This window comes from Rhamphochromis longiceps, linkage group LG18, assembly GCF_057381845.1.
Source record: "Rhamphochromis longiceps isolate RC_006_pf linkage group LG18, R_longiceps_female_GT1.1, whole genome shotgun sequence".
Taxonomy (NCBI): domain Eukaryota; kingdom Metazoa; phylum Chordata; class Actinopteri; order Cichliformes; family Cichlidae; genus Rhamphochromis; species Rhamphochromis longiceps.
In genome coordinates this window covers 32,572,821-32,599,819 of record NC_140574.1, presented here as the reverse complement: position 1 = coordinate 32,599,819, position 26,999 = coordinate 32,572,821, and the positions used below count along the sequence as shown (strand labels likewise).

At 38.5% G+C, this 26,999-nt stretch overlaps 2 protein-coding genes across 12 annotated transcripts; one reads left to right on the top strand and one right to left on the bottom strand.

Moving 5' to 3' along the window:
* Positions 1-22: 22 nt before the first annotated feature.
* On the bottom strand, positions 23-25,850 carry prg4a (proteoglycan 4a). Of its 8 annotated transcripts, none has more exons than XM_085390147.1 (17): positions 19,862-19,941; positions 19,567-19,654; positions 14,277-14,368; positions 8,979-9,086; positions 8,440-8,556; positions 6,792-6,905; positions 6,210-6,278; positions 6,035-6,097; positions 4,420-4,545; positions 4,092-4,316; positions 3,862-3,951; positions 3,691-3,777; positions 2,718-2,857; positions 1,963-2,122; positions 1,552-1,632; positions 1,300-1,428; positions 23-624 (listed from the first exon to the last, which is right to left on the bottom strand). In XM_085390147.1, exons 4-17 carry the CDS (start codon positions 9,049-9,051, stop codon positions 434-436), a joined length of 1,665 nt encoding a protein of 554 aa, XP_085246273.1. In that variant the 5' UTR covers positions 9,052-9,086; positions 14,277-14,368; positions 19,567-19,654; positions 19,862-19,941; the 3' UTR covers positions 23-433. The 8 variants fall into 8 exon arrangements, with proteins under 8 accessions (XP_085246273.1, XP_085246279.1, XP_085246280.1 ...); XM_085390153.1 differs by having other exon boundaries at positions 3,862-3,936; XM_085390154.1 differs by having other exon boundaries at positions 3,862-3,933.
* Positions 21,418-26,256, top strand: dusp12 (dual specificity phosphatase 12). Of its 4 annotated transcripts, none has more exons than XM_085390159.1 (8): positions 21,418-21,584; positions 22,423-22,687; positions 22,832-22,945; positions 23,094-23,212; positions 23,337-23,424; positions 24,936-25,027; positions 25,757-25,836; positions 25,990-26,256. In XM_085390159.1, exons 2-8 carry the CDS (start codon positions 22,425-22,427, stop codon positions 26,131-26,133), a joined length of 900 nt encoding a protein of 299 aa, XP_085246285.1. In that variant the 5' UTR covers positions 21,418-21,584; positions 22,423-22,424; the 3' UTR covers positions 26,134-26,256. The 4 variants fall into 4 exon arrangements, with proteins under 4 accessions (XP_085246285.1, XP_085246283.1, XP_085246284.1 ...); XM_085390157.1 differs by having other exon boundaries at positions 21,420-21,628; XM_085390158.1 differs by having other exon boundaries at positions 21,422-21,584; positions 22,393-22,687.
* The last annotated feature ends 743 nt before the right edge of the window (positions 26,257-26,999 follow it).

Here is a 26,999-nt window from a genome sequence, read left to right as displayed (position 1 = left end):
GTGGAGGACACGAAGATCAATTATCTAAACAATGCCAGAAATATTTCTTTTGAATTGATCAAATAATAAAATTGCTCCACGTGTTTTGCTTTTGTTTTGTATCAGTGTCGACAATCACTGGAATCCACTTTTAATGAAAATAGCTGTGAATTACACTTCTTTTTCCTCAAACTGTGGGCTGGCTTTAGATAATCCTTAAAGGTTATGTTGCAGTTCATGATGGGTAGAATAACTTAAACCCACCATAGAATATGTGGTGTTGTGCTCATATGGTTAACATGTGTAGACTTTTGTGATGGTATTTATTTGACCCTTCCAGATATTATAAATGTCATATTAATGTATGAGGAAAATCAGCAGCAGACTTATTTATTATGAGCCTTTTTTTTGCGCGTTAACAAAGAAAACACAACAGGTCTCCTGCAGGACTTTCCTAAGGACAGCGCAGCCAAACTCTGATAGAGTTGGCTGGCTGGGGAAGGACCGTGTTCTGGCCAGCCATGTTTGCAGAACTGGTTGCCACAGTAGTTTGGCTGAGGATGGGCAAAGGTGCAAAGGATGCAGATGGATCAGGCTTGGTCAGCACTGGCAGGTCACCCGAAATCTGGATGCTGAAGAAGAGAGCTGCAGAGATGACAGAACAGGTGTGAGTTTAGTTACTTTGCTGATGCAGTATTTATGGCTATATCTGCCTACATTAGGGCAGTAGAGGAGACAATGAATACAAAATTAACATATGAACTTATACTGCTTATCACAGTGTCATGGTGATGTTCCTCCAAGGCTGTTGCTCTAGTTACATTTTTGTTTTAACAACGACCGGGTCTTTTTGCCTAAAGATAAAACTGTGGCTACAAAACTATAAATGAATTCATTGAAAGTCCATTAAGATGCCAAGGTTCTTTTTGAGACCTTATCCTGCCATCATTAAGGTTCCATGTGGTGGAGTGTAAGTAAGGCTTAAAATGTCTGGGTAGGGATCTTAAGACTGCAGGTAGTTGATAGCTGGTGTAGTAGGCCACCTCTGATCAATAGTGGTCATTCACAGTGGACACAGTTGTAATGTCCTGCTTTTAAGGAGGGGAAGGACAAACCGTGTTTTAGAAAAGATTCACACAAGGAGAAATAATGGTCCCCCAAACTTTTGGCATACATCTTATTCACTGGATGATTTCGTGGTGGCCAGGTACACCTTTTATACACAGGCTATGGACTGAACCAACAAAGATGAGACGATGTGTAATCTCTACCGCTATTAAAACTTAATGTGTATAAACAAAATGCTCTGATTGTTCTTACGTCCAGAGAAGACGTAGTGATGGTATCTGCCGCTCCCCTGAGGGCTGGTCATGGACAGAGCCGAGGTGATGGGGGTGGGAAATCCCTTCAGAGACACTTTGATGTTGATCTCTCCACCCAGAAGAACTCCTGAATGTCAGAAATAAAAAAATAGCATGGTATTAAAAAGCACAGGACCACTTAGTCCAATATGGTTACCAGCTCTTTAAAGCTAAAAGGAACAGAATTTAAATAATTTGTTGAGCTACAAACCAGTATTCATGGAATTTCTTGGTTTCTTGCTGCAGGAAGGAATGCTGTCTGGTGGGAATGTGAAGCTCTGCAAAATTTCTCCTAGTGGACAAATACAGAGATATCATTACTATTGATTCATTCTACCTGTATGTTTTGTTCAGTTTTATATAGGCTTTTATATACTTTTTAATTGTGTTTATATTTAATCTAAGTGCAAGGTTGAATCTGCCATAAATAAATAAAATAAAATAATGACACTGTTACTGTAGCCCCTGCCATAACCAATGATGTCACTGGCTTCATCTCTGGGGACCATCAATTTTGTGGTATGTGGGGGGTGGCACTTACAGTGTGTGAAAACTGTTAAATTGGGCACTAGCATTGGCACCATGACAGTGGAGTTATTTTGGGTCTGTCTTTGTTCCTCACCATTCTTAAAGAAGTACACAGTTTCTGGTTTGCTCCTGGTGGCCGGCACTGCCAGTGCAGCACTGATGTGTCCTGTCAAACCAGGGAATTCTGAGACCAGAGGTTTGGGGTAACCCGGCTCCATCACCATGTTCCCATCTAAACGCCAGTACTGGTCCCCCTGGAGACAAAGAGTGATTAATACATCCAACATCCATCAGCACAGAGGGTGCTTCTAGGACTGCTCTTCCACTATGATTCCCCCTTCTTGTATTCATATAGCTAGTTGCTGTAAAAGGTCATGGTACAGTAATCCAGTACTGAAAACTATATCCCCTTTCAATGTGGTAAGCAACTGTTGTATTTAGTTTAAAACGTCAGATTCTGACTTTTAAACCTCAAAACTTTAATGAAAGCGTCCAGGATGATGCTTATAGATTATCCACAAAGGTGGTCTGGCTCAGCTGATATTCTACACATCTAATCTCGTATGGAGTGCTTTGATTAAGCAGTTTTAGTCTGCTCAAAGTTAGTGTGCCTATACAAGCTGCTTTGCAACCCACTTGCACTCGGCCTCCTCATTTCATGTTGTGCACACAATGATCAATGCTTTGTTGTTTGATGACTATGCTGTGTTCTCAGTGCTGTTGCTGACGCTGTGGTATCACAACACGCACTTTAGACATTTAGCAGACACAAAAAGAAAAGAAAGAAAAGGTGACATACAAGGGCAGCTTTAGTTGTGATACTGTGACGGATTCTAGTGATATCTATACCTTGATAATGTAGGTGTTTCCTTGGCAGTTGGCACGTGTGAAGATGGTGTCGATGGGAGATGAGATGCCCAAAGTGTCTGTGATACTTTGTGGCTGACCCACAGAGCGGCTGATGGGATCAACGGACCAGAATAACTCGCCTGCAACACACACAAACATACATACACATATCAGGCATATCACATAACCTGTAAATCACATTACATAATATCACTGTCCAAGTGCCAACCTGTAATTATCAAAATAAATAAAATTCTGGCCACTTGAGACCAACTCTCAAAGTAAATCACTCTGCTCAATCACTTTGTATTAAAACACCAAACTTTAAAGCATTACAAAGCAGGTGTACAACCTAGTACATCTTTTTATTTGTTTGTTTAAGAATCTGGATTTTGCTAAGAGTTAAAGTTGGAGGTGTGGCTGCTTTGATTGATAGCTGTGTCAACATAGTCAGCTGTAGTCACTACCTGTCTACTAGGCTGCTGTTTGCTGTGTTTGTGCCTTTTGGAGAAAGTTAAATTGAATTTCTCAGAAAATAGTATAGATATGTTATCAGTCTGTTACTTGGCACTAATTAACTCACACAAACACAGATGTATAACTGTACACACACACACAGTTATTTGATTTAGCCTGCTAACCAACTTGCAAACACTCTGCCTTCTCTTCTAAGAACGGTCATTTCTTGCTCCAAAGAGCAACATGGCTAAAAATGCTAATGTTGATGCTTCAAAATGCAGAACCTATAAATGAATTGATAACATCATAATGTATGATATATACATGGACAGTCTATAGCTAATATGCTAACATTAATCCAAATGAAAAAACTGTTGCATGCTTGCAACAACCTGCAGTCACTAAACTTCACAGCATATATTGGCAGAGGATATAGTTTGCCCAGCACAGCTACAGAGCATATTAACCCTAACCCCCTCACGCCTAGCCATAATTTGACAGTCACAGCACTCACCTTTAAATACCAGAATGGTCCCGTTAATGAGCGCTGTCAGTCCATTGATGGGAGAATGGCTGCATAGGTCGACATCAGCAAAGACCCCTGCACGCACACATACATTTTTATGTAATTTAGAAGAAGCTTATTAAACACACCCACAACCACAGGGCACCTTCAGCTGCTTACCTGTTCCTGGTCCTTCAGATCCTCCATGCCCCAAGCCCTGTAATACATCTTGAAGAGTGCTGGGTCTGGAACCTGCTGGAACACCAAGGCCTATGAGCACAAAGAACGGCATTGCTGTGTACTGTAGTATGTTGGGAATTGTTTTTGAACAACTTGTTTTAATGAACCTAAAACAAGTTGCAAAAATCTTGGTTCATCTACAATTATGAAATAATTTCTGTTAAATAAACCTTGACTAAGCATAGATGAAGCAGCTCCCCCAGGGGATAACACAAGCTGGGCATCCAGTTTACTGCCAACAGCTCCATGAGCCAGGGGGCTCACTGGAGCACCAATGCCCAGAGACGGAGCATTATTGATGGGCAGAGATGAGCCTGGTGCTGGTGAGTATGGAGCTCTGCTGTGAGAGGAAGGGACTATCACAGGCAGCAGGCCAACAGGCATGCTACTCACACCTACAGGAGGAATGAGAGACATTACCTTTAATGACCATTAATCAAACCTGCATTTTGCTCATTTAAGAAAACTAAGTTACGAAAGAAAGAAAGTAGTCCAAACCATGTTGTAGCTGATTGGCTGATACAGCAGAAGGGGTGGAGTCAGATAAGCCAACAGTCAGTGAGTTGAGGAGGCCTGAAGAACCCTGACACTGAGCCCCAAGGTGCTCTGGGCAGCGGCCTCTTCCTACATACAACAACGGTAATGCAGCATTATTATTCATTTTTGTTACTCTTTTAAAGGAAGCTAATGATGGAAGGATTTAGCATTGCTTGTGCTTTGTCAGTTTTGGACAGAGTAAGGGCTGTTCCCAGATTCAGTACTGGCAAATATTCAGTAATATTTGAACTAGAGATGGCACGATACCACTTTTTTATGTCCGATACCAATACCGATATCATAAATTTGGATATCTGCCGATACCGATATGAATCCGATATAGTGTTTTTTAATCAACAAAACTGTTTTTTAAATATCTTGCTGCATTTTGTATAAGTTCATACTCAAGTTTAAAACAACAACTACACTAAAGCTATTCTGTTATACCTGTATGCAAAAAAAAAATATTTCATAGTTCAGCAATACTGATCAATCTAATAAACTTAAACCTACACCATCCTCCCTATTCTGGTATTTTAAAGAGTACTTAGCGTAAATATTAAGCAACCTAACTAATAGGGTTCCAACTCCCAGCAACAACAAAAATAAATAAATAAAAAATAGGGAACCACCCCTCACGCTCCACCTCATGATGCTTAATCGACGTAATCAACCTTAATTTGATGCAGTGTGGAAAAAAAATGCACAGAAATCAATTCTTTTTCAAGAAATATTAAATAGATTCAACATCTTTCTTCAACAAAATTGCAGACTGCACAGATGGTACCTTCCCAAAGGAAAAAGTACTATAGCTTACTAGGGTATATATATTAGACTTAATAGTTACTATATACAGTAATTGACTTCTATTCATTTTACATCAAATTAAAACTTTGGGTGTCAGATAATTATTTATTAAAAGCTCGACATTTTAAATGAGAATAAGAAAGAAAAGTATGTCTTTGTGCCCCCTTTTCCCTGTTAATGCCCTATCGGCCCCCCTGGCTAAACTTTGCTAGATCCACCCCTGCACAGTTACCAGCCGTCAGCTACGTAGAAAAAGATCCTCGAGTAGAAAGTAATATTAAATACATTCTAACAACAGCTGATCAAGCTTAAACGTGCTGCTGTTGTTCAGCCGCTGGTTTCCTCTTTCTGGTGCAAAGTGGGCCAAAAGCAAACTAGAGACAGGGACAGTCGCTTGTTAAGCTTAACGCAGGAATGCTTTACAAACATTCAGAGATGGACTTACACACTTGCTTTACTTCTCTCGGGATAACTTTGTCGGAGATGAAATGCCGGGTTGCTAGTGAAGCTCCAAATGCTATCCAGACCACCGACAGGTCCCGCATGCCACAGCCGCTCTATCACGTGATGCATACTGCTCCGACGTGCTAATGTTCTGAGGTGAGTTACGGCGTGTTGCAAGTTTTGTGAGCTGCTTTCGTGATATTTAATGGATCGGATTACATTTTTTATTTTTCTCCGATATCCGATCCAGTAATTTAGGTCAGTATCGGACCGATACCGATACGTAATATCGGATCGGTCCATCTCTAATTTGAACTGCATTCACCTGTGAAATATTCCTCACTCTCACTATTGGAGGATTTCCTGTTCCTCTGGGATTTCCGCTTTCCTGAGGTTGATAAAACAGAGCAGAAAGGCTTAAAATAAGATACCAGGAACTGTAATGAAAGCATTAGGAACATTCTTGTATTGATGTCTGTAGTAACTGACTACAGGCATACCTGAAGCTGTGGCCCTTAGAGACTGGAACCTGCCGCGATATGACTCTGGTGAGAGTGGCACTGTGGCGTCTGTCAACACAGAGAAAAATGAAAAACTAGAAATTAGAATAGAATAGAATAATCCTTTCTTTGTCCCACAAGGGGAAATTTGGTTTTAACAGCAGCCAGAAAGACACATTACAAACAAACAGTACACAGAACAGAAACATACACAATTTTTCTTTCTTACATATTTACGTTAAGGACAATGGTTACTATAAACAGAGTACTGTACCGTTATTAAATTAAATAAAATTAACTACAGATAAGAGGCAAACACAGGTTGAAGTGCGAATCGGTTGATTAAATTATTGCAGTTACAGCGCAGATGTGAACATCTATGATTGTTGGGAGCGGTTTTGATTGTGCAGTCTGACAGCTGCAGGGAGGAAGGACCTGCGGAAACGCTCTTTCATGCATCTAGGATGCAGCATCTGCTCAAATCGCATGTGAAATAACATTTGTCCTTAAAGGCCTACAAGTTCAGATGAGTTGGGAAATGGGACAGTCTATGCAGTTGCAGCCGTGACTGTGGATACTTACTGCAGTTCAATTTGTAGTCATGGCAACAGGTGTTGTGGAGGACACACAGTGGATCACATTCGCACAGCTTACCACGTCGGAAGACCTCACCACAGCGACCCTGACATGACTGTGCTGAAAACACAGACAGAGAGGAGCATGTCATCACAGGACAGCACATTGCTTCGACTGGCTTGAAATTTAAAGCCGTGATATTCTATCTGCCATGGGATTTAATAAGATAAGAAAAAGACACACCACTGAAAAATTAGCATCTCGTGTTTTACTTTCAGACAATCGTGCACTTGTCTTCCAACCAGTAAACTTTTCAACCGTTTGAAGTCACATAAAATATCCTATTTTCTGTCACTCATTCTTTTAAGAACGTTTCACTTCGATAATAAGGGAGTAATATATAATAGAACACTGCACACAAAAAATCCATCACTGTTTGTGCATTTAGGTCAAACATAGCAGCAGGACAGATGCTTAGTGCCCGTTACGTTACAGCAAAATGCAGCATAGCTTTTCATTATATTATTCTTTTGGTTTAAAAATGAATAAATAAACTGCCAGTATAACAGATAACTATATTTTGTATTTGGCTGGTGCCAGTGTTGGACTTGTTGTCCAACTAAACACCATATCAAAGAAACAATTAGCTTAAAAATATTGATAAGTATATATAGAGGGACAAAAGAAATCATCAAAGTTGAAGCAACTAGGTGAAAAGAACAGTTCTTTGGAAAGAAACCTCTAAACAGCTATAAAATTTAACACAAATAACAAACCAAAATGTAAAGTGTAACAGAAGAAAGCTCTAGAACAAAACAATTAGAAACATTATGTTTCCATGAAAATAGCTACTAAACAAACAGAAAGAGGAGGACATATCGCAAAATAAAACAAACCCAAACAAATAGTTGTGTTCTGTAGTAATTAATACAGCAAACAGAAGAAACATAACAGGAAAAACAAAAGATCCACAGAGCCCAAAACAAGCTTGAAGCGTTTGTGGGCTTCAGGAAGAAACATGATCATATTTTAAAATGGAGAAAAAAACTTTTAAACACTGAAAAGCAAACACAAAAAAAGAAAAAAAAAGAAAATCAAAACAGCTTACAGAAACAGATAACTTAAAGATAAGTAAGTAATCTAACACAACAACAATAAGGGTACATCTTTCGCCATCTTACAATGCTGTGATTGCAGCCATTCCCCAACTCTCTGTGAATGGTGCTCATGGCCATTGATCAGTGGTCTTTGATCAGTGGGTTTTGGTCAGTGGGTTTTGGTCAGTGGTCATGAGAATTTGCACAATTATGATTAAGTAACTGACCTCCCAGTCCATTGTTCCTTCAGTGGGCTGGTTTCAGTCACTATGCAAATTTACTGTTTATAAGATTTGGGGAAACCTGCAGTCAGCTGAGACTGAAGAAGTCACTTGGATGAGTGACGAAACGTTTCTCCTACAAAACACTACGTCCAGATTCAACTTTTGGAGAAAACAGCAATAATAGATTCACTGCTTCCACATCGAGTAGTTTTTCTGTTTTTATTCATCTGTGTTGTATCTTAATACTCGTCTACAAAAAGAAGAGGTGTAAAATGTGTAGACTTGTATGTTTTTAAGCTTTGTTTTTTTAGGCTGTTATTGTATCTGTCTCACCGATGGTGCATGTAGCCTCAAAGTCCTGGCAGCACTCATTATGTTGCAGGCAGCTGAAGTCACACTTACACTGCCAGCCTCTGTTGAAAACCTCACCGCATCGACCCACACAGCTGCCTGAAGACAGAAGAAATGTGACTTGAGTCATAATTTAATTTCTATCTATTTTATAGTTATTGGGTTCAGTATTCTTTATTAGCATTTTTATATTATGCATAGTAGAGACATTATTTAAGATTTCTCTTTGTAAAATGCAAAATGATACAGCGCAAAACAGGACAAATGCATTACTGGATATTAGAAGATCAAAAAGGATGCATCCAAGGAATTGCCAGTGGAGTGATTTGGTATTTTAGGTACATAGCTAGAAAACTGTAGACAGATAAACATGGCATGCTAGGTACATAACTAGAGATCTGAGGATGTTAACTGTTTTAGTAAGTGCATTCTCCGACAATAAATAAAAATTTTAGACATCTTTTAGACATCACAGCACGATATTGTAGAAAAACAGATTAAATGTAAATGTTGATGTATACCTGGGCCAGCAGCAGCTGATGTCATACCAAGTCCAACAAAGAGAAGCCCGAGTGATATAATCATCATCACCATCTTCACCTTTATCCGTGAGCAATATCAGATCAGATCTAAGTGAGATAATCAGTAGTTAGTTACCTCCTCAGTGTGTCACCTCGCCTCTTCTACTCTGTCTGTCATCTGCTGTCTGTTGGTCTTATATATGAGACAAAAGCACACACGAACAGGACACTTTTAATTAGCAGCACACACAAACACACACTGGCAGTACACCCACAGACTAATTAAAAACTGCCAACATGCATTTAAACTTCCTACACTGTCAGTAAATCAACTCCTACACAGAGTGACGTCTTTCAAGACTTAAAGTAAAAAGTAATTAGATTAATTACTCCAGTAACATAAATAATATTTACGTATTTGAGATCAAATGTGCCGTAAAGCACTTTGAAAGTAAAAAGGAGCACTAAATCAGAAGCTATGTTTACTACAAGTATTTGTACAGACATTTGCTTCCGTGTGATACCACTCCTACCTGTTGACCTTTTGGCCACATTTTTCCAAACAACCAACTTAGGTACTTGATCCAAAACTGATGTCATGTGGCTTTATAATCTTTTATGGTGGATTTTAAATAGTTCAACTTGGTATACGTGTCATAAAAAGTGTCTACATATGGGTAACTTTAACGAGGAGATGAACAGAGGCAAAAAGAAGAAATGACTGAGAGGGGTCCATCCGGTGAGGCATTTACTAAAGTTTGATGTATATGCACTGCATCATATTAGTTTTATTTATTTATGCTCTACAGTAAAACAAAATTGATAAAAGTCAAGTAGATTTTTTTGGTGGAGGTGGAGGCAAAATTATGGGATGGGGATGCCAAAGGAACCAGGCTACTGGTGTTAACTGATTATGTCACTGCTTATAGCGGTAGCAGCTATATCATTTTTTGACAGATTATATGGTATGCTTCAGATCATGTGCTCCATGCTTTTCTCTTCCCAAGTACAAGTTCATCTTTATTTCATCTGAAAAGATTTTTTTTCTTTTAAAAAAAAATGCAAATCAGATATTTTCTGGCAATGTCTAATCTGGCCTTTGTGTAATCAGTGGTTTCCGTCTGTATTTCAGTTTATCTCTTGATTGTAGATTTTGAAAATGATATGCCTCCTTCCTTGAAAGTATTCTTGACTTGGTTAAATTTTGTGAAGTTGTTTTCCATTAAAGGATTTTTTTTTGTGACAAACTGTTTTTCTGTTTGGATCTTTCTGTGGATTTATTTCTAATTTCCTTGACTTGCACATATATTTCTCTAAACTTCTTATTCAGAGTTGCAGCGAACAGAGACCAAGTGTAACTTCAGCACTTAGAATAAACTCCACACCTCTTATCGCTTTAGTGTAATAAGGAAAAACAAGCCTCACCTGGTTATGAAACTGCTTATCAGTCAATTGTCCAATTATTTCTGAACCTCACAAAATATGGCACTATGTATAAAAAGGGCTGTAAATACTAAAAGGTTAACACAATATCTTAGTTAAACTCCAAATTGATTGCTTGATTTAAAATTAACTGTGGTAATAATAATTATAATAAATAATTATATGATTTTTGTCATTTCCACAGTGCTTAGCAGTTAATTCAGAATTTATGACAGACAAAAACTATACTTGTTGTACTAGCAAACATCTACTCTAAAATATTGACAATAAATTAACAACCAACACAACAAAAGCCACACTGACGTTTTCGTTTGCCCATATCTATCCAAAAAACATGTCTAACCAGGGACCAAGTCCCTGCTTATGGATGGGACTAATCAGGCATAAAATACAATTATATATTGAAGGTCAGTTCTGTACACAGCCCTTACATGTAGGCAATTGATGTATCAGTTCTTTTTTTGAAGCCATCTCTTTATATGTACAGCGTTATGGTCATAAGAAGCTGCTTATTCAAACGACATATGGGATTATTTTCAAGTAGAAGAAAGGCTCTGTTTGACAATACTGAGTTGGACACAATGTCAATGAGTCACTCCACCAGACCAAACACACCATTAACACGCCCACACTGCTCACAGTCACCTGCTGGCCTTTGCACTGAATATATGTGTGTATGTGTTCTGTCTTCTTCATATGGTTCATTTTGAACAGTCAATTATGTGTGATGGGGAGCCCTCTAATAAGCCCTCAAGGATGGATGTGGTTACTTCAGGGTATTGTGATTGGCGAGATGGCCAGATTAAAGCAGCTCATAAAACTTTATTAGCACCCCACATTGTGACCATGTACAGACTGTGGGATGCATGTTGGCGGGCAGTTCAGAGCAACACACACACACTTGTTAGGTGTAAAGGAACAAGAGTCCAGACAGACATCATGAAACATGTATTTAAAGAGCATCTGGCAGTAGAAATAACTGATTCATTCATCCAGCACATGTAATTGTCACTTATACAATATACAAGTCAGACAGTTCACTTGAGAAATGTGTCTGTTGCTGTCTGTAGCTGCCATGGGACAGAACATCGTGCCTGTCCAATCACATTCACTTTGTTCAGTTTTACTGTCAGTGGTAATGACTCTGGTGGGACCGTGGGCTGCTGACCAGTGTCTGCTCACATTACCTCACCCTCCTGGTATCATCCTCTCACTGTCTTCACTTGTTCCTACTCGTTATTTCATTTTTATAGTGAGAGCCAATTACATGCTTAAGTTTATTTAGTAGTGGGAAAGGAATGTGTTCCTTTGTTTACTTAGTTTGATTAGCTCATTCCAACTTTTAACTTCAGCTTTATTAGGAATATAATGTGAAAAGCTTGTATGACAATATCTTATGTTTTCAGATAAATTTGAGTTTTTACATTCCACAGTTATTGATCTGTTAAGCACTTTCTAAAAACACAAGTTAATGACTTTTGGTTTGTCTAAATCAAAAGACTTCTTAATACTTAATGCTTTTCCCAGTAACACATCATTCTCGGAAAAGGAGAGCCTTTAATGACTAGTCACAAAGGGGTGTGGGTGTTATGGTTTTGAGGTTTAGTTGGTGTTTTGGTCTATAAAATTTCTATTTATTTTTTTCTATTTTTCGTGATTCCTTATTTCTCAGCTTTTGCACTTTCCTAAAGTCTCTGTGACTCTGTCTGTCTTATTACTGATTAGTCATTTCCTGTTTTATTTTGTTATCCAGTTTTCCTTTTGATAAACTTGTCTGATTTGTTCTCAGTTGCTGTCATATGCCTTATTAATTCCCCTTAGGGAAATCAAGCTTATTTAATTCCATGACGGAGGGATAATATGCCCTGTCTGTCAAACCACTGATTTATGGCCCCATGTCAAAAGATTTATGACTTAGGAAGTTATAAATTTTATGACAGTTATCATTTTTATGAATATCGTAAAATTAGGATATGTCATAACTCGGTAATAATCAGTCCCAAAAATATGATCACGAAAATGTGGACTAGGATAATGAATAGGATGTTTGAGACAGAACTGGACTATAGAATCATTCATAATGGTGTGCTGTTGTCATTTTAAGCGAAAAAGTTTACTTTTTAGACTAAAAAGCTTTTGTAACAGTGATGATGGAGGGAGATGGAGGCTGCATGCCCCTGCATGCCCCTTTTTGATTGCCAACTGTGAGATTGACAGATAAGGTCTAGGAGTAGTCCCCAATGTTTGCAGACGACATTGTGATCTATAGTGAGATTAGAGAAGAGAGATATGGAGAGAAAAGGAATGTAGAAGCAAGACACAATACAGTGGTCCTTCGTTTATCGCAGTAGTTACGTTCCAAAAATAACCCGCGATAGGTGAAATCCGCGAAGTAGCTAACTTTATTTTTTTACAATTATTATAGATGTTTTAAGGCTGTAAAACTATGGGCAGAAATCTGTGCCATCAGAAACTGAATTTGAATAAGTTAAATTTGAATTTGAATTGCTCGGATTGAATCTGAATTGTAACTTGAATAAATGCTTTTAAAAACTGAATATGAATTAGCCTAAATTGAAATTTAATTTTATATTTTTAAAATGAATTCATTTGCTTTGAAACCGTATTTTATCCTTTAAAAATTTAGCTCTCGAATAATTTCAGATTCCCTTCTCACCATTCAATTTCAGTTCCAAAATTCAGTTTTTTGGGACTTACATACGGTTCCGGTAATCAACCGCAGATTAATACAACTATGTTCTACTAGCGGACCGAAAGTGTTACTGACGGGAATCTACAGCATCTTGAGCTGACTTAAGACTTCAGAAGTCATTCGTCATGTCGAATGACCAGCGGATAAACTCTCAGGTTGGTAATAAATGTATTACATGTATAAGACCAAGCGTCATGTTAACAAATGATAGCCGTACAGTAACTGTTATGCTTATTGTAGCTAAAAACGTTAATTTAGCGTAGTTTGCCCTGAATTCAGCTTTGACAAATATGATCGACTGTTTCTAGTAGAATTCCAAAGTTGTCATCTTGTACCCTGTCAGAGCCCTGTATGCTTGCAGAGACCCCTACAGTAGGGAAACGTGCAAAACAGTGTCCAAACCTTTGTATTTTAGCTTTATATATGTCTTACACAGCATCCCAACTCTTTAGCTAACTTAATAACTTTAGCTAAAGTGAATAGTTAGTCTAATTCATTAGTGCAGCATTACTGGATCACCTCTGTTTGAAGCAGAGGCGGAGCCAGACATTTGAAACACCCAGGGCTTAGCCCTAAAGGGTAGTATGCACGTGGGATTTTTTATTTTTTTTGGGGGGGGAACTGAAAGATTAATTGGCTCTGTTTTGAGTTTTGTTCAAAAAAGAATGACTTCATATAGGGAAAAATATATATCACATGTGCAGGACACCTTAAACTAGTTTTTTAATTAAGCAGCGAGGCAGAACAAAGTCGGGCCTGTATCAAGACACGAGGGCTAAACCCCAATTCAACCAGACCCAGAACTGATCCGGAATTAAAACAGGACTACAACGGTTCAAAATCAGGACTACTGAGGACTTAACCAAGACAGAACCAGAATCAGAACTAGATGATAGTAGCACTAAAAATCATCATAGACCTGCACTACACTATTTTTTTAAGTCTACCAAAGTCCACTATTTAGATTGAGAAAGGTTTATATAATTATTTAGCCTTGTTGTGCAAACAAGCCTGCATAACTTAATAAATGTAGAATTTGAAAAATAGTAAACCTAAAAAGAAACACTAGGTACGAGATACATGAGTACCTATGATACGGTGATAGTTTTGGTAAACGACCATTTGACTAACATGTGTCTCACCTGCTCTTGTTCCATCTCTGTTGTGTCCTCATTCTCCATCTCCCTCTCTGTTCCTCTCTCTCCCTCTCTGTTCCTCTCTCTCCCTCTTTGTGCTGACAATCATCAAATATACAGTTGAAACCAGATATTTACAAACTCTTCAGATCAAAACACAAACACTTTTTTAATTGTAACATCAAATCAGACTAAATGTTTATTTTTTTAGATTGATAAATATAAAAAAACATATTTGTTAACTTTAAGAGTAAAGAGAGAAACTATCTGTATTTCTTAATTGCAAATGGCACCAAATTGTATTCAAACTGAGCCACACTTATGGAGCTCCACAATTCTTTTCCTGGTGTTTTGGTTGACATCTCTTGATTTTCCCATGTCAAAGAAACAGGCTCTGTGTTTTGCCTTATATGCATCCACAGCTGTGCCACCAATTTACTCACATGGACTCTACTAACCAATCAGAAGCTTCTTCAGCTCAGAATGGAATCGTCTGGAGTTTCTTATTAATTAACAAACTTAGTGTATATGTACTCCTAAATTTGATCAAAGTGATAAAAATAGACAGCTCTGTCTCTCTTTATTCTGACATTTAACTAATTCAAAAGATATTTCAATATTTATCTAAAACAAAAGTTTACTCTAAATTGATGTTGTACAGTAAAAATGTTTTATGTTTTCTCCCTAAAGTGTATGTAAATATGTGGTTACAAATGTGAATATCGTTAGGGAAGATGCTTCAGCATTTAGGGGGAAGTTTGGGTGTTTTTTGTTTTTTATGTTGTACTGCTCTGTACACTGATTTTGTTTTTTGCGTGTTTTTCATTGGTCAGCTTTGGCTTTTCTCAACCTATGTTTTAACATGGTATCGCAATTAAATATTAATACTCAGCAAGCAGGTTACTCATTTAAGTTCTGTAGCTGGAATTGTAAAGGCTTGAACCAACCTATTAAAAGGAGCAAGGTCCTTCATCATTTGCAATTTTTGGGCGCCCAGGTTGTGTTCTTACAAGAAACACACCTAAAAATTTCAGATCATTTTAGACTTCGCAAGGGGTGGGTGGGTCAACTCTATCACTCTACATTTAATTCCAAAGTTCGTGGTGTTGCTATTTTAATACACAAATCAGTGCCATTTGTTTCTTCTAAGGTTATAGCGGACCAGAATGGTAGATTTATTATTGTGAGTGGTAGTATTTGGAACACTAAATTCGTTTTTGCCAATGTTTATGCTCCCAATTGGGACGATCCAAATTTTTTTAGTATTCTTTTCACTAAAATTTCTGATTTGTCTTCCCACTATTTGGTTCTTGGTGGCGATTTTAATTGCTGGCTCGGGCCGCTGGATCGATCCTCAAATAAGCCTGGTAGGCAATCCAACTCTTCCAAAATTATTAATACGTTCCTTAAAGAATTCTCTGTTATTGATGCCTGGCGTTTCCTCAACCCTACACGTAGAGAATACACCTTTTTCTCCCCTGTTCATCATACATACACTCGTATTGATTATTTCCTACTGGACAGTCGACTTACTTCACAGATTCGCTCTTGCTCTCATAGTGCTATTGTCATTTCAGATCATGCTCCGTTGACTTTAGATTTGGCAGTGGGCCAATGTTCTCCGCCAGCTCCATGGCGTTTGAATACACGCTTGCTGTCAGACGATAAGTTTACCACATTTCTGAATTCCAAGATAGACTTATTCATAGAGACAAATATTACACCCGGAATATCACCCTCTATTTTGTGGGAAACGTTTAAGGCTTTTATCAGGGGACATATTATATCTTATGCTGGTTTTGAGGCAAACCAAAGGAAAGCAAAATTGTCCGAGCTCATAATACGCATATCGCAATTAGACGAGTTGTATGCTGTTTGCCCGGCACCAGAGGTCTATAATGATAGGCTGTCTTTGCAGACTGAGTTTGATCACCTGTCCTCTGCTCGGGCTGAAGAGATGTTGCTGAAATGTCAGTACTCCCAGTATGAATATGGGGATAAGGCCAGTAAACTGCTCTCTCATCAGCTCCGTAGTGCAGCAGCTGCACACTCCATTCCTCGGATTCAGACATTAAGTGGTGTCTCTACGGATCCTAGAATAATTAATGACCAATTTCGAGACTTTTATTCATCTCTCTATGCGTCTGAGTGTGCATTTAGTACGGAGGCTTTGGACTCATTTTTCAATCATCTTAAGCTCCCATCAATCGATCAGACACACAGCCTCCAGCTGGAGGGACCAGTAACTGTAGAAGAGATCATGCAAGCTATCAGCAAACTGCAGTGTTCTAAGTGCCCCGGACAGGACGGGTTTCCGGTTGAGTTCTATCGTAAATTTATGCCTAAACTGGCTCCGCTCATGATAAATATGTATAAGCACTCACTGGAAGTTGGATCCCTCCCACCCTCTCTACTGCAGGCATCTATATCCCTGATCTTAAAAAAGGATAAGGATCCACTACAATGTGGCTCATACCGTCCCATTTCTTTGTTAAATGTGGATTATAAAATCCTTGCTAAACTTCTAGCGATGCGTGTAGAAGCAGTCTTACCATCTGTAATCAACCCGGACCAAACAGGCTTTATTAAAGGGAGATACGCCTTCTCTAACCTTAGACGTTTGTTTAATGTTCTTTACAATCCCTCAGACTCCAACAGCCCGGAGTTTGGGATCAGTCTAGATGCTGAGAAGGCTTTTGACAGGGTAGAGTGGGGATACCTCTTTTATGTCTTAGATAAATTCGGCTTTGGTAAAATATTCATCTCCTGGTTGAAACTTCTTTATACCTCCCCGCTTGCCGCTGTCAAAACAAATGGCACATGCTCTGACTTCTTTCCTCTGTTTAGGGGGACCAGGCAGGGCTGTCCTATGTCGCCGTTGCTATTTGCAATTGTAATTGAGCCCTTAGCCATATCGCTAAGATCAAACCCAGGTATCACCGGGGTTTCTAGAAATGGTATAGAACAAAGAGTCTCCTTATATGCAGATGACTTGCTTCTTTATATCTCAGAGCCAGCATCCTCATTCCCTTTGGTACTTTCAATACTTGAACAGTTTAGCCTTATTTCTGGCTATAAACTGAATCTTGCCAAGAGTGAACTGTTTCCCCTGAATGCTGCTGCACAGAAATATCAGTGCACAGCACTACCTTTTCGAGTTGTATCAGACAACTTCACATATTTAGGGGTTAAAATTACAAGTCATTTTCATGCTCTTTTCAAGCTTAATTTCGACCCACTTGTGGAGAAAGTTAGGCAGGATTTGGACAGATGGTCTCTACTCCATCTGTCTGTAGCAGGGCGCATAAATACAATTAAAATGAATATCCTCCCCAGATTTTCTTTTCTTTTTCAGTGTGTCCCTGTATTTATTCCAATTTCCTTTTTTGTTAAATTAGACAAGATTCTGTCTGGGTTTATCTGGAACAAAAAAACACCCAGAATACGCAAGACATATCTTCAAAGACCGAAAAAGATGGGGGGGATGGCTTTACCAAACTTTATGTTCTATTATTGGGCATGTAATATTCGTATTCTCAGGTATTGGCTACAGGGGGAAGACACGAATAATGCCCCGGCCTGGCTCAGTTTGGAGACTTCTTCCTGTGTCTCAGCCTCTTTACCAGCCCTGATTTATGCCCAAAAGCAGCCTTCGAGTACAGGCTCTTATAATAACTCTATTGTCAAAGTTACCTTGAAAATATGGTATCAATTTCGTCGTTATTTTAAGTTGACCTTTTTTCCCCTTCAATCACCCATCTTGAAAAATCCCTCTTTTCAGCCTTCGTTAGCTGATGGTGCTTTTTATTTGTGGGCCTCTTTGGGTATCAGGTCTTTTTCTGATCTGTACATTCAGAATACATTTGCCTCCTTTGAACAGCTCTCATTGAAATTTGGCCTTCCAAAAAGTCACTTTTTTCGCTATTTACAAATCTGGAGTTTTGTTAAGGAGAAATCCTCTCAGTTCCCATCTAGACCTTCTTATCATGACTTTGATAACCTTCTATTGCCTCCGCCCTCATTACAGGGCCTGATCTCCTGTTTGTATGGGAGAATATGTTCCTTTGGCAACTCTTCAATCTCGGCTATTAAATTGGCATGGGAGCAGGATCTGGGGTGTGTGATTCAGGATGACTCTTGGGATAAAATTCTTTACCGGGTCCATGGCTCCTCATTCTGTGCCAAACATGGGCTGATTCAATGTAAGATTCTGCACCGTGTACATTGGACTAAGGCCAGACTAGCTCAAATATACCCCAATCTTAGCCCTGACTGCGACCGTTGTCATCAAACACCTGCCTCTTTAATGCATATGTTTTGGTCATGTTCATCCCTCAAACAATACTGGATTAATATTTTCTTGATTTTATCTAAGATCATCCAGCTAACCCTCCAACCTGTGCCCTTAACTGCTTTGTTTGGGGTTCTTCCTGATTCAGTTGCCTTGCCGACGCCTCAAGCGGATCTGGTCGCATTTCTCACCTTATTGGCAAGACGCAGAATATTGCTATGTTGGAAGTCCCCTTCTGCCCCATCCTGGGAAATCTGGATCAGAGACGTTCTGCATTTTAGCAAACTCGAAAAGATTAAATTCACCCTGCGCGGGTCTACGGCCAAATTTTTTAAGACCTGGCAACCCTTTTTTGATCATGTTCAGACTTTGCGGTCTCGCAATGCTCCCAATTAGCCAGCTCAGACTCTATCATATTTTATTTTTTCTTATCTTATGTTCAAGTAAGAGGCCTAAGTTTAAGTATATGGATTCTATTGTGCCTGCGTTCTATGATGGTATTTATTTAACTACTTTATACATATTTCTTTTCTCTAACAGAATTGATTTATCCCTATAACTAAGCTGACCATTTATCATGTGTGGTTTTTTTTTTTTTTTTTTTTTTGTGTGTTTTGGTTTTTATGTGTCTGTGTGGAGGTGGGGGTTTTGGATACTCTCCACATCTCCCTTGTACACTCAGGAACTGTTGTCTTGTACCCTAGGGTTTGTTACTAGTATTATTAGATTGGATTTTTTCCTTTTTCTGTTTGTACACCCACTGGTACTGCTATAATTATGAGGTGGGAGTGTATGTCTTATATTGCTTTATGTTCTTTAAAAAGAAAACGGCATATTGTTCAATTTGTCTTTTGTAAAAGTCGATGCAAAAACTTTAATAAAAATATCGGGAAAAAAACAAAAAAAACCAAATGTGAATATCCTGCTGTGTACTGAAATCCCTCTTGTTTTGCATAGAAATATACTGAACAACATACAAAGCATAATATATAAAATAACATTTACCTGAGTTTTTTCTTTGAAAGAAGCCTCTAATGTCCATTCTTATATTTCAGTACATAACTGAAACCGATTTAGTCGGGGAGGGTAAGAACTGAAACTATGAAATAAACACACATGTAAGCTAAGACTCTCTAAAGAAACAGCATTGTTGTTGTTCGGCTTTTCATTTCGCCATTTGTTGATTCACTTGAAGAGCAGGTAACGTAATATTGGTCAAGTGATCAGTTTGATATCAATCTCTCGTGATTCACCATCATATTTACATTATTTGTACAGTACGAATGATTTGCTTTGGTACCTGGTCAAACTTAAGCTCTCCTTAGTATGGCTGGCTCCGTCTCTACAACAGCGCACTCACAGGCAGCAGCTGCCCCGCCCTCTCGCTCAGTCGCTTAGTGACTGAGCTCGGATCATACCAATATCAGGGGGGATTCATGCACAGTCGTAAATTCCCACAGTGTGCACTACGTGCTTCGAATATTGTGTGTACTTTTTGTTTTATACAGTTGTCAGCCAGACATCTAACTATGAAAAAATTACACTCCAAAAGACCCCGGGCTTAAGCCCAGTAAGCCATCCCCACGCTCCGCCCCTGGTTTGAAGTGATATGATATGTGACTATCACTGTGTTTAACTATTCTTAGGGTACTGAGTGCATGCTTAATTAGGTTTTGTTTTTTTTACATATTGCTCCATTGCTATGTTTGACAGGCTGAAGTTTTCTGCACTTTATACTTCATTCTGTGTTTTACATCACTTTGTAAAGTGATGTTGACTTTATCTTTGTTGTAAATTAAATGCATTGTTCCCATTTGAAAAGTTATTAAAATGATGTAAGAACTATCAAACAAAGTAAGACTTCCTCTTTCAAAATCAAATGTAGTTAACATACTTTTGATTGATTGATTGATTGATCATACTTTATTCATCCCAAGAGCATACATTACACAAACATCACATGGGGAAGACAGGTCAGAGGACTATAACATGGAAAATGCACAACACGAGGAAGGATGAGGAGAAAAAATAACTCCCCCCAGACTGAGCTCCAACAGGGAGATCAGTTTGAGAACAGAAAAAAACACCTCTCTGCACATAGCACATGAAAAAACTCTTAATACACCAAAGAAACACATGGCAAGCAACAGGGATGGGTAAAGGGTGAGAGACAGCCAGTGTAGACAGTGCATCCGGTCCTGCAGCATAAGGCTGGTCTCCTTGATCCACCGTTAGCATCGGAGGGGACGTTTGGAGGGGGAGGGGGGATGAGTGTATATCTGCATGTGTATATATATGTCTCTCTCTCTCTCTGTGTGTGTGTGTGTGTGTGTGTGTGTGTGTGTGTGTGTGTGTGTGTGTGTGTGTGTGTGTGTGTGTGTGTGTCCAGAGTTCAGCTGAGACAGTGTCCTTCGCCCTGCCAGGCAACGTAAACGCTTTTCATGTTCATGTTCAACAAATAGCTAAGAGAAATTAAAAATTTTCCCCTAACCAAGAGCCAAGAGGGTCTCCAGGTTATTTATTTATTTATTTATTGGAATTTTTGTATTTATTTATTGGAATTTTTGTATTGCTCTCCAAGCGTTGTCTAGTTTATCTTCAATTAAAAATATTTTTCTGGGGTATGGTCGATAGGGGTGGGCAGGAAAAACAAGTAAAAAAAACCCTTTATCAATAAAATGACCCAGATTTGGTATTCACCATTGTGTTCCTCTTGCTTTGTTTAACATCAGAGATACTGGCTGTACATAGAGCGTATATGTAAATACGTTTTGACTATTTAATTTTCTGCCATACTTATTATACTTATTGAAATTATTTTGAAAGTATAATAGGCCGGAACTAACGACGCGTGTTTGTGTGTACGTCTACGTTTCCGACCGAGCATTTTAAAACAGGAACCAAATGCTGATGCAGACTACAGCACGTTAACTTTTTGGATTATATTTGAGTCTGTAACGTATTTCACTGCACTCACTTTCTCTTAAATCAGTAGCTGTGTTACACACTAAAAGGCGAAGCCGGTGAGAATCAGCAAAAAGGCGAAAACGACTGCGAGAGATCGCGAGTGAGTGAACGATGTGAGGGTGTGTGGGTTGCCAGAATGAGTAGATGTTAAAGTGAAAGTTCAGATTTATATTTTGGCAACGGCACTGAACCAAAGACGATCGCTACTTGTGACACAGAAAACAAAACTAGTTACTTGAAAATAATACTAGTGACGGTTTCTTTGAACCAAAGTATCCTATTTTTAATCCTTTGCTGTGTCAGAGACAATATATAGAGAAACATGGCACTGAATGGTAATCAGTTGATGAATAACAGCAACGATGGTGGCAAAAGTGGCTTTCAAGAGGAAAAGCTTTTAATAAAAAACGTATTTTAAGCCAAAGAGAGCAAACTGTTTGATGATTCGATACTTTTTGTATCCAGGTGACCTTTGAAATTAAAATTCAGACAGCGGTCCAAATTTGCTTCTAAGATTAAAACGTAGTTGTATTCTATTCCTATACTTGTATGTATGTATGTATGTATAAAAAGTATTTTTTGTTCTTGATGCTTATTGATGTTTTTATGTTCACATTTTAATCTCCTAATTTTAAATTGGTATCTAACAAATGAAATGCCAAGATGATCCAAAGGGGAAAAATATAAAGGTTTGATTTGAGAAACTGGGCAGTGATCAGAATGTTTAAAGCTGTAAAGGTGGTCTACAAAAACGGTTATAGACACAGCCATTTACTCCATTCTACTTTGTGTTGTTAGTGCCTGGAAGAATGTCCAGATTCATTTATGACTTCTTGATGTTTTTCTGGCCATATTTCTGCACAGACATTAGTGCTACTGGGTTTGTCTCTGCAGTCATGATTCTGGTGGACCCTGGGCTGTACATCGGCACTGCAGCTAACCTCAACGACCACCAGGAACTGGTCGGTGCGAACATCAGTCACATCCTGTCTGTAGATTCTGTAGACCCCAGCCCACTGTTTCCTGATGATAGAGCCTTTGTTAGGAAGTGGATTGATGTCTTAGATGAAGAGACTTCAGACCTCCTCAGTTACATGGACACCAGTTTCCGGTTCATTAAAGAGGCTGTAGATGGTGGCCGGGCTGCACTGGTTCACTGGTAAGGCAATTTTATATATCAAATCGCAATATTGTGATTTTTAAAAAAATGCTCCTTTTATTTTACTCAAGCTTGTGAAAATATGCAATGTGAAACAATCGTGTTAAGTGTCAAACCGCAAACATGGTTTTGTGTGTGTTTTAGTCAGGCTGGTCGGAGTCGCAGTGCCACCATTGTTACTGCTTATCTAATGAAGAGATACAAACTGGGATTCACTGAGGCTTATCATAGACTAAAGAGTCTCAAACCAGATGTACAGTAAGTTTGTGTTTCACTTTAAAGTACTGTTATTTGTATTTAATGTTTATTAAATCCCCCAGAGATTATATTTCTTACTCCACACATAAAATTTACATTTTTTTTTTAAATTCTCTAAAGCACACTTGCTTGTATGTATGTCTTTTAGGGTCAACAGTGGTTTTGAGGAGCAGTTGTGTCTGTACGAAGCAATGCAGTGTGAGGTGGATACCTCCAGTCCTCTATACAAACAATACAGACTGACCAAGATCACTGAAAAATACCCTGGTAACCACACACACACATTCTGAGATTATAGTTAAACATTTGAGCACTTCTCATTATTTTTGTTGTGCTTTCTTGTTCTTAAATTATATGTTTTCTTTCTGTATGTGTGCATGTGTTTGAGCAGAGTTACAGAAGGTGCCTAGGGAGGTGTTTGCTGTTGACCCTGCCCACTCCAGCTCCTCTGAAGCATCCTATCGATGCAGGAAGTGCAGGTGAAAAATGGAAGCTGAATGCTTCAAATTACATGTGTCTTTAATATGAATAAGCTGATGGCACACACAAAAACAAAACAGTTTGTTAAGTTGATGATTTTACTTCTTAGCTCAACAGTCCACAGTTTAATTTATGACTCACAGCCGATCATAGCAAACTATTTACAGTGTTGTGAAAAAGTGTTTGCCAACTTCCTGATTTCCTTTTTTTGGTTTTGTTTGTCATACTTAAATGTTTAAAGTAAGCGCAAAATGCATTTTCTAAATGAAGGTGTTCATTTTTAAGGGGAAAACAAATCCAAACGTACAGGGCCCTGTGTGACTGTCAGTCTGGAAAATTCCTACACAACTCTGTAAAAGGCAAAAACACGGAACAGGGGTTAAACTTCCCTGGAGTAGCCAGCCGACCAAAATTACAACCAGAGCGCAGCAATGACCTATTCAAGAGGTCACAAAAGACCCCAGAGGAACATTCAAAGAACTGCAGGTCACATGTACCTCAGTTAAGGTCAGTGTTCATGACTCCACCATAAGTAAGAGACTGGGCAAAAATGGCCTGCATGGCAGAGTCAAAAACCACTGCTGAGCAAAAGGAACAAAAATGCTCATTTCAGTTTTGCCAGAAAACGTCTTGAAGATGCCCAATACTTTTGGGAAAATACTCTATGGACTGACAAGACAAAAGTTGAGCTTTTTGGAAGGTGTGTCCCATTATATTTGGCATAAAAGTAACACAGCATTTCAGAAAAGGAGCAACATTACCAATAAGTAAAAAATGGCGGTGGTAGTGCGATGCTCTGGGGCTGTTTTGCTGCCGCAGGACCTGGAAGACTTCCTGTGGTAAATGGAACCATGAATTCTGTCGTCTACCAAAACATCCTGATGGAGAATGTCCGGGCAGCTGTGCGTGACCTCAAGCTGAAACGCACTTGGGTTTTGCAGCAGTACAATGATCCAAAACACACCAAGTCCACTTTTGAATGGCTTAAGAAAAACAAAATGAAGACTTTGAAGTGGCCTAGTCAAAGTCCTGACTTGAATCCGATTGAGATGCTGTGGAAAAACTGCATCATTGTCTCACCTGATGCAGGAGGAGCTAAGAGGGTCACATCAAAAAGGTTTGCGGACGAAACTGATACCTTCAGTGTGGCTGAATTGCAACAATTCTACAAAGATGAGTGGACCAAAATTCCTCCATGTTGCTGTAAGAGACTCATTGCCAGTTATCGCAAACGCTTGATTGCAGTTGTTGTTGCTAAGGGTGGCCCAACCAGTTATTATGGTTAGGGGGCAATCACTTTTTCACACCAATGTATCCTGGTATTGGTATTAAGTTTGTCTCGAAGTTTGTACATCTTGGATAGGATATGTAATTTCCTAATGTAATCTAAGGAATCCAAGGAACTGAGTGACTCTTCTTCTGAATGGAGAAAAGGAGGTATTCAGCCTGGTGTGTGTGCCAGTTTGAGCTACAGCTTCTGCAGGCAGTAACCTCCACTTTCTCCTTGCAGTCGAACTCTATTTCGTGGCTCCAGTATTCTCAGTCATTTAGTAGGAGAAGGAGCTTCGGCCTTTAGTCACAAAAAGGCCAGTAACCTTACTGGTAAGAAGACATACTGTGAACATTCACTCAATAAATTATTGACAATGTCATTTTTAATTAGTATCTGGGTATTCTTTTTTTCTTTTTTTAATTTCATTGACTTTTTTTCACCCACATGTTCTTTTTTTTATGTTGCAGAGATACAGCTGCCCTAGATTAACAGTATTAATATTAACATATTTCATATTTCTATTAACGGATGCCCCACCTATATTTACAAGCTAGTTAATCAGAAAATATAATTACTGATGTTATCCAGGAATTTTCAAATGAACTTTTTTGCAATAAAGCTGAAAAACAATAGTAAAGCACTTTTTTTTTTTTTTTTCCCCAAGAGATTTAGTTTTAGTTATTTATTTACTTGCATTCCTTAAAACATTCTAGTGGTTGAATGTTGAGTAATGTAATTTATGACTTGTGTGACGGCTCAAATTTTGGCATTAAAATGTGAATTCAGTTTTTTTCATCTAATAAATAATAATATATATATTTTTTAGTTTTAAGCAAGTTTCAGATTGATTTCTAAAATAGATTTTAAGATATTTGTTTTCTTAGTTTTATGACAGATTTGTTATCTCTGATATGATTTTACATTGTGTTGACATGGCTAAACTGAAGAAAGCTTGACTGTTTCAAACTGGCTTCACAGTACATCCATACATCCATAAAAAAGACTACAAAGTAATCGCACTTACTGAACTTGTAATCTTTCGATGTGTTGTTGTTCAGGAGAGGTCCAGTGTACATCATACTTTATTGAGCCAGTGCAATGGATGGAGCAAGCCTTACTTGGAGTGATGGATGGACAGGTAAAAAACTTGTCATCTTTTCTCTTGCATCATTGTTTGTTACCCCCCAACAACTTTTGAGCAAATATGAATGTTTGATATGACCACCTTTTGCTAATTTACAGTTCTTGTTCATTCTCTCTTCCTTTCTTTTATATATTTGTGTGTGTGTAGCTGCTGTGTCCTAAGTGTAACTGTAAGCTGGGCTCATTCAGCTGGTGTGGAGATCAGTGTTCGTGTGGCCGTTGGGTCACTCCCTCCTTCCAGTTGCACCACAACAGAGTGGACGAGATCCGGCAGCTGAACATAATGAAATAACACTTCCTTATAGTCTGTAAGAAAGGGAATAATCATCATGCATAAAGACATACTCCAGTTTGTAACATGAAAAAGTGATTCAATTATTATCTGAAATACATAATGTAAATAAATACAAATGTAAATATCATTTATCTAAGAATTGTTGCAGGTACTTTTATGTTTCACTGATTAGTATACAACAATACTGTGTGTGTATCTGGGGTTTTTCACCATAAACTAACAAATAAAAAAGAAAATGTCTGCCTTTCACACAAAGAGTGGACCATATGTTTTTGAATTTGAATATTTCATGTTTAAGCTATGAAAGGCGCAATGTGTATCTTAAGCAAATGCACTTATTCGTTATGCTGTGTCCTGACATTGATAATCACCTGCCTCATTCTGTCCTAGTTGAAAGTCTTAAAGTAAACTTTTTATACAGATTAATTGCAGCGTGAGTTATCATGGGATCAATGAGCCCACACTGAAGAAAAACTGATAATTGAAAACATTTACATTTTCTTTATATAGCACCAAATCACAACAATTGACTCAAATTGGTTTATCTTGTAAGGTAAAGACCCTAAAATTGTTGAGAGAAAACCCCAACAGTAAAAAAAAAAAACAGGACAGAGTCAGGGGAGGGAGACAGGGCAACAGACAAGCTATGGAAGAGAGAGATTAATCATAAGTAATGATTAAATGCAAAATGGCATATAAAACACCCAGTAACTTAAAAGAGGTGAGTGAAGAAGAAACACTAAGCACATCATGGAAGCCCCCAGCAGCCTAGGCCTATTACAGCTGTCGATCTTCAAAGCCCAGGGGCCCGTTCTTCGTACCTCGCTAAGTAGGTTAGCTGAATTTGATTGTTGACGATTTCG

Bases quoted from the DNA above. Each gene is read 5' to 3' on its own strand.
- prg4a (XM_085390152.1), bottom strand. From the start codon at position 9,051: ATGGTGATGATGATTATATCACTCGGGCTTCTCTTTGTTGGACTTGGT. The intron at 6,279-6,791 runs GTAAGTATCCAC...CTGTGTTGACAG, and splicing joins TGACTACAAATTGAACTGCA to ACGCCACAGTGCCACTCTCA. The intron at 1,633-1,962 runs GTGAGGAACAAA...TTTGTCCACTAG, and splicing joins TGTGTACTTCTTTAAGAATG to GAGAAATTTTGCAGAGCTTC.
- dusp12 (XM_085390159.1), top strand. From the start codon at position 22,425: ATGATTCTGGTGGACCCTGGGCTGTACATCGGCACTGCAGCTAACCTC. The intron at 23,213-23,336 runs GTAACCACACAC...GTGTTTGAGCAG, and splicing joins GATCACTGAAAAATACCCTG to AGTTACAGAAGGTGCCTAGG. The intron at 25,028-25,756 runs GTAAGAAGACAT...GTTGTTGTTCAG, and splicing joins AAAGGCCAGTAACCTTACTG to GAGAGGTCCAGTGTACATCA.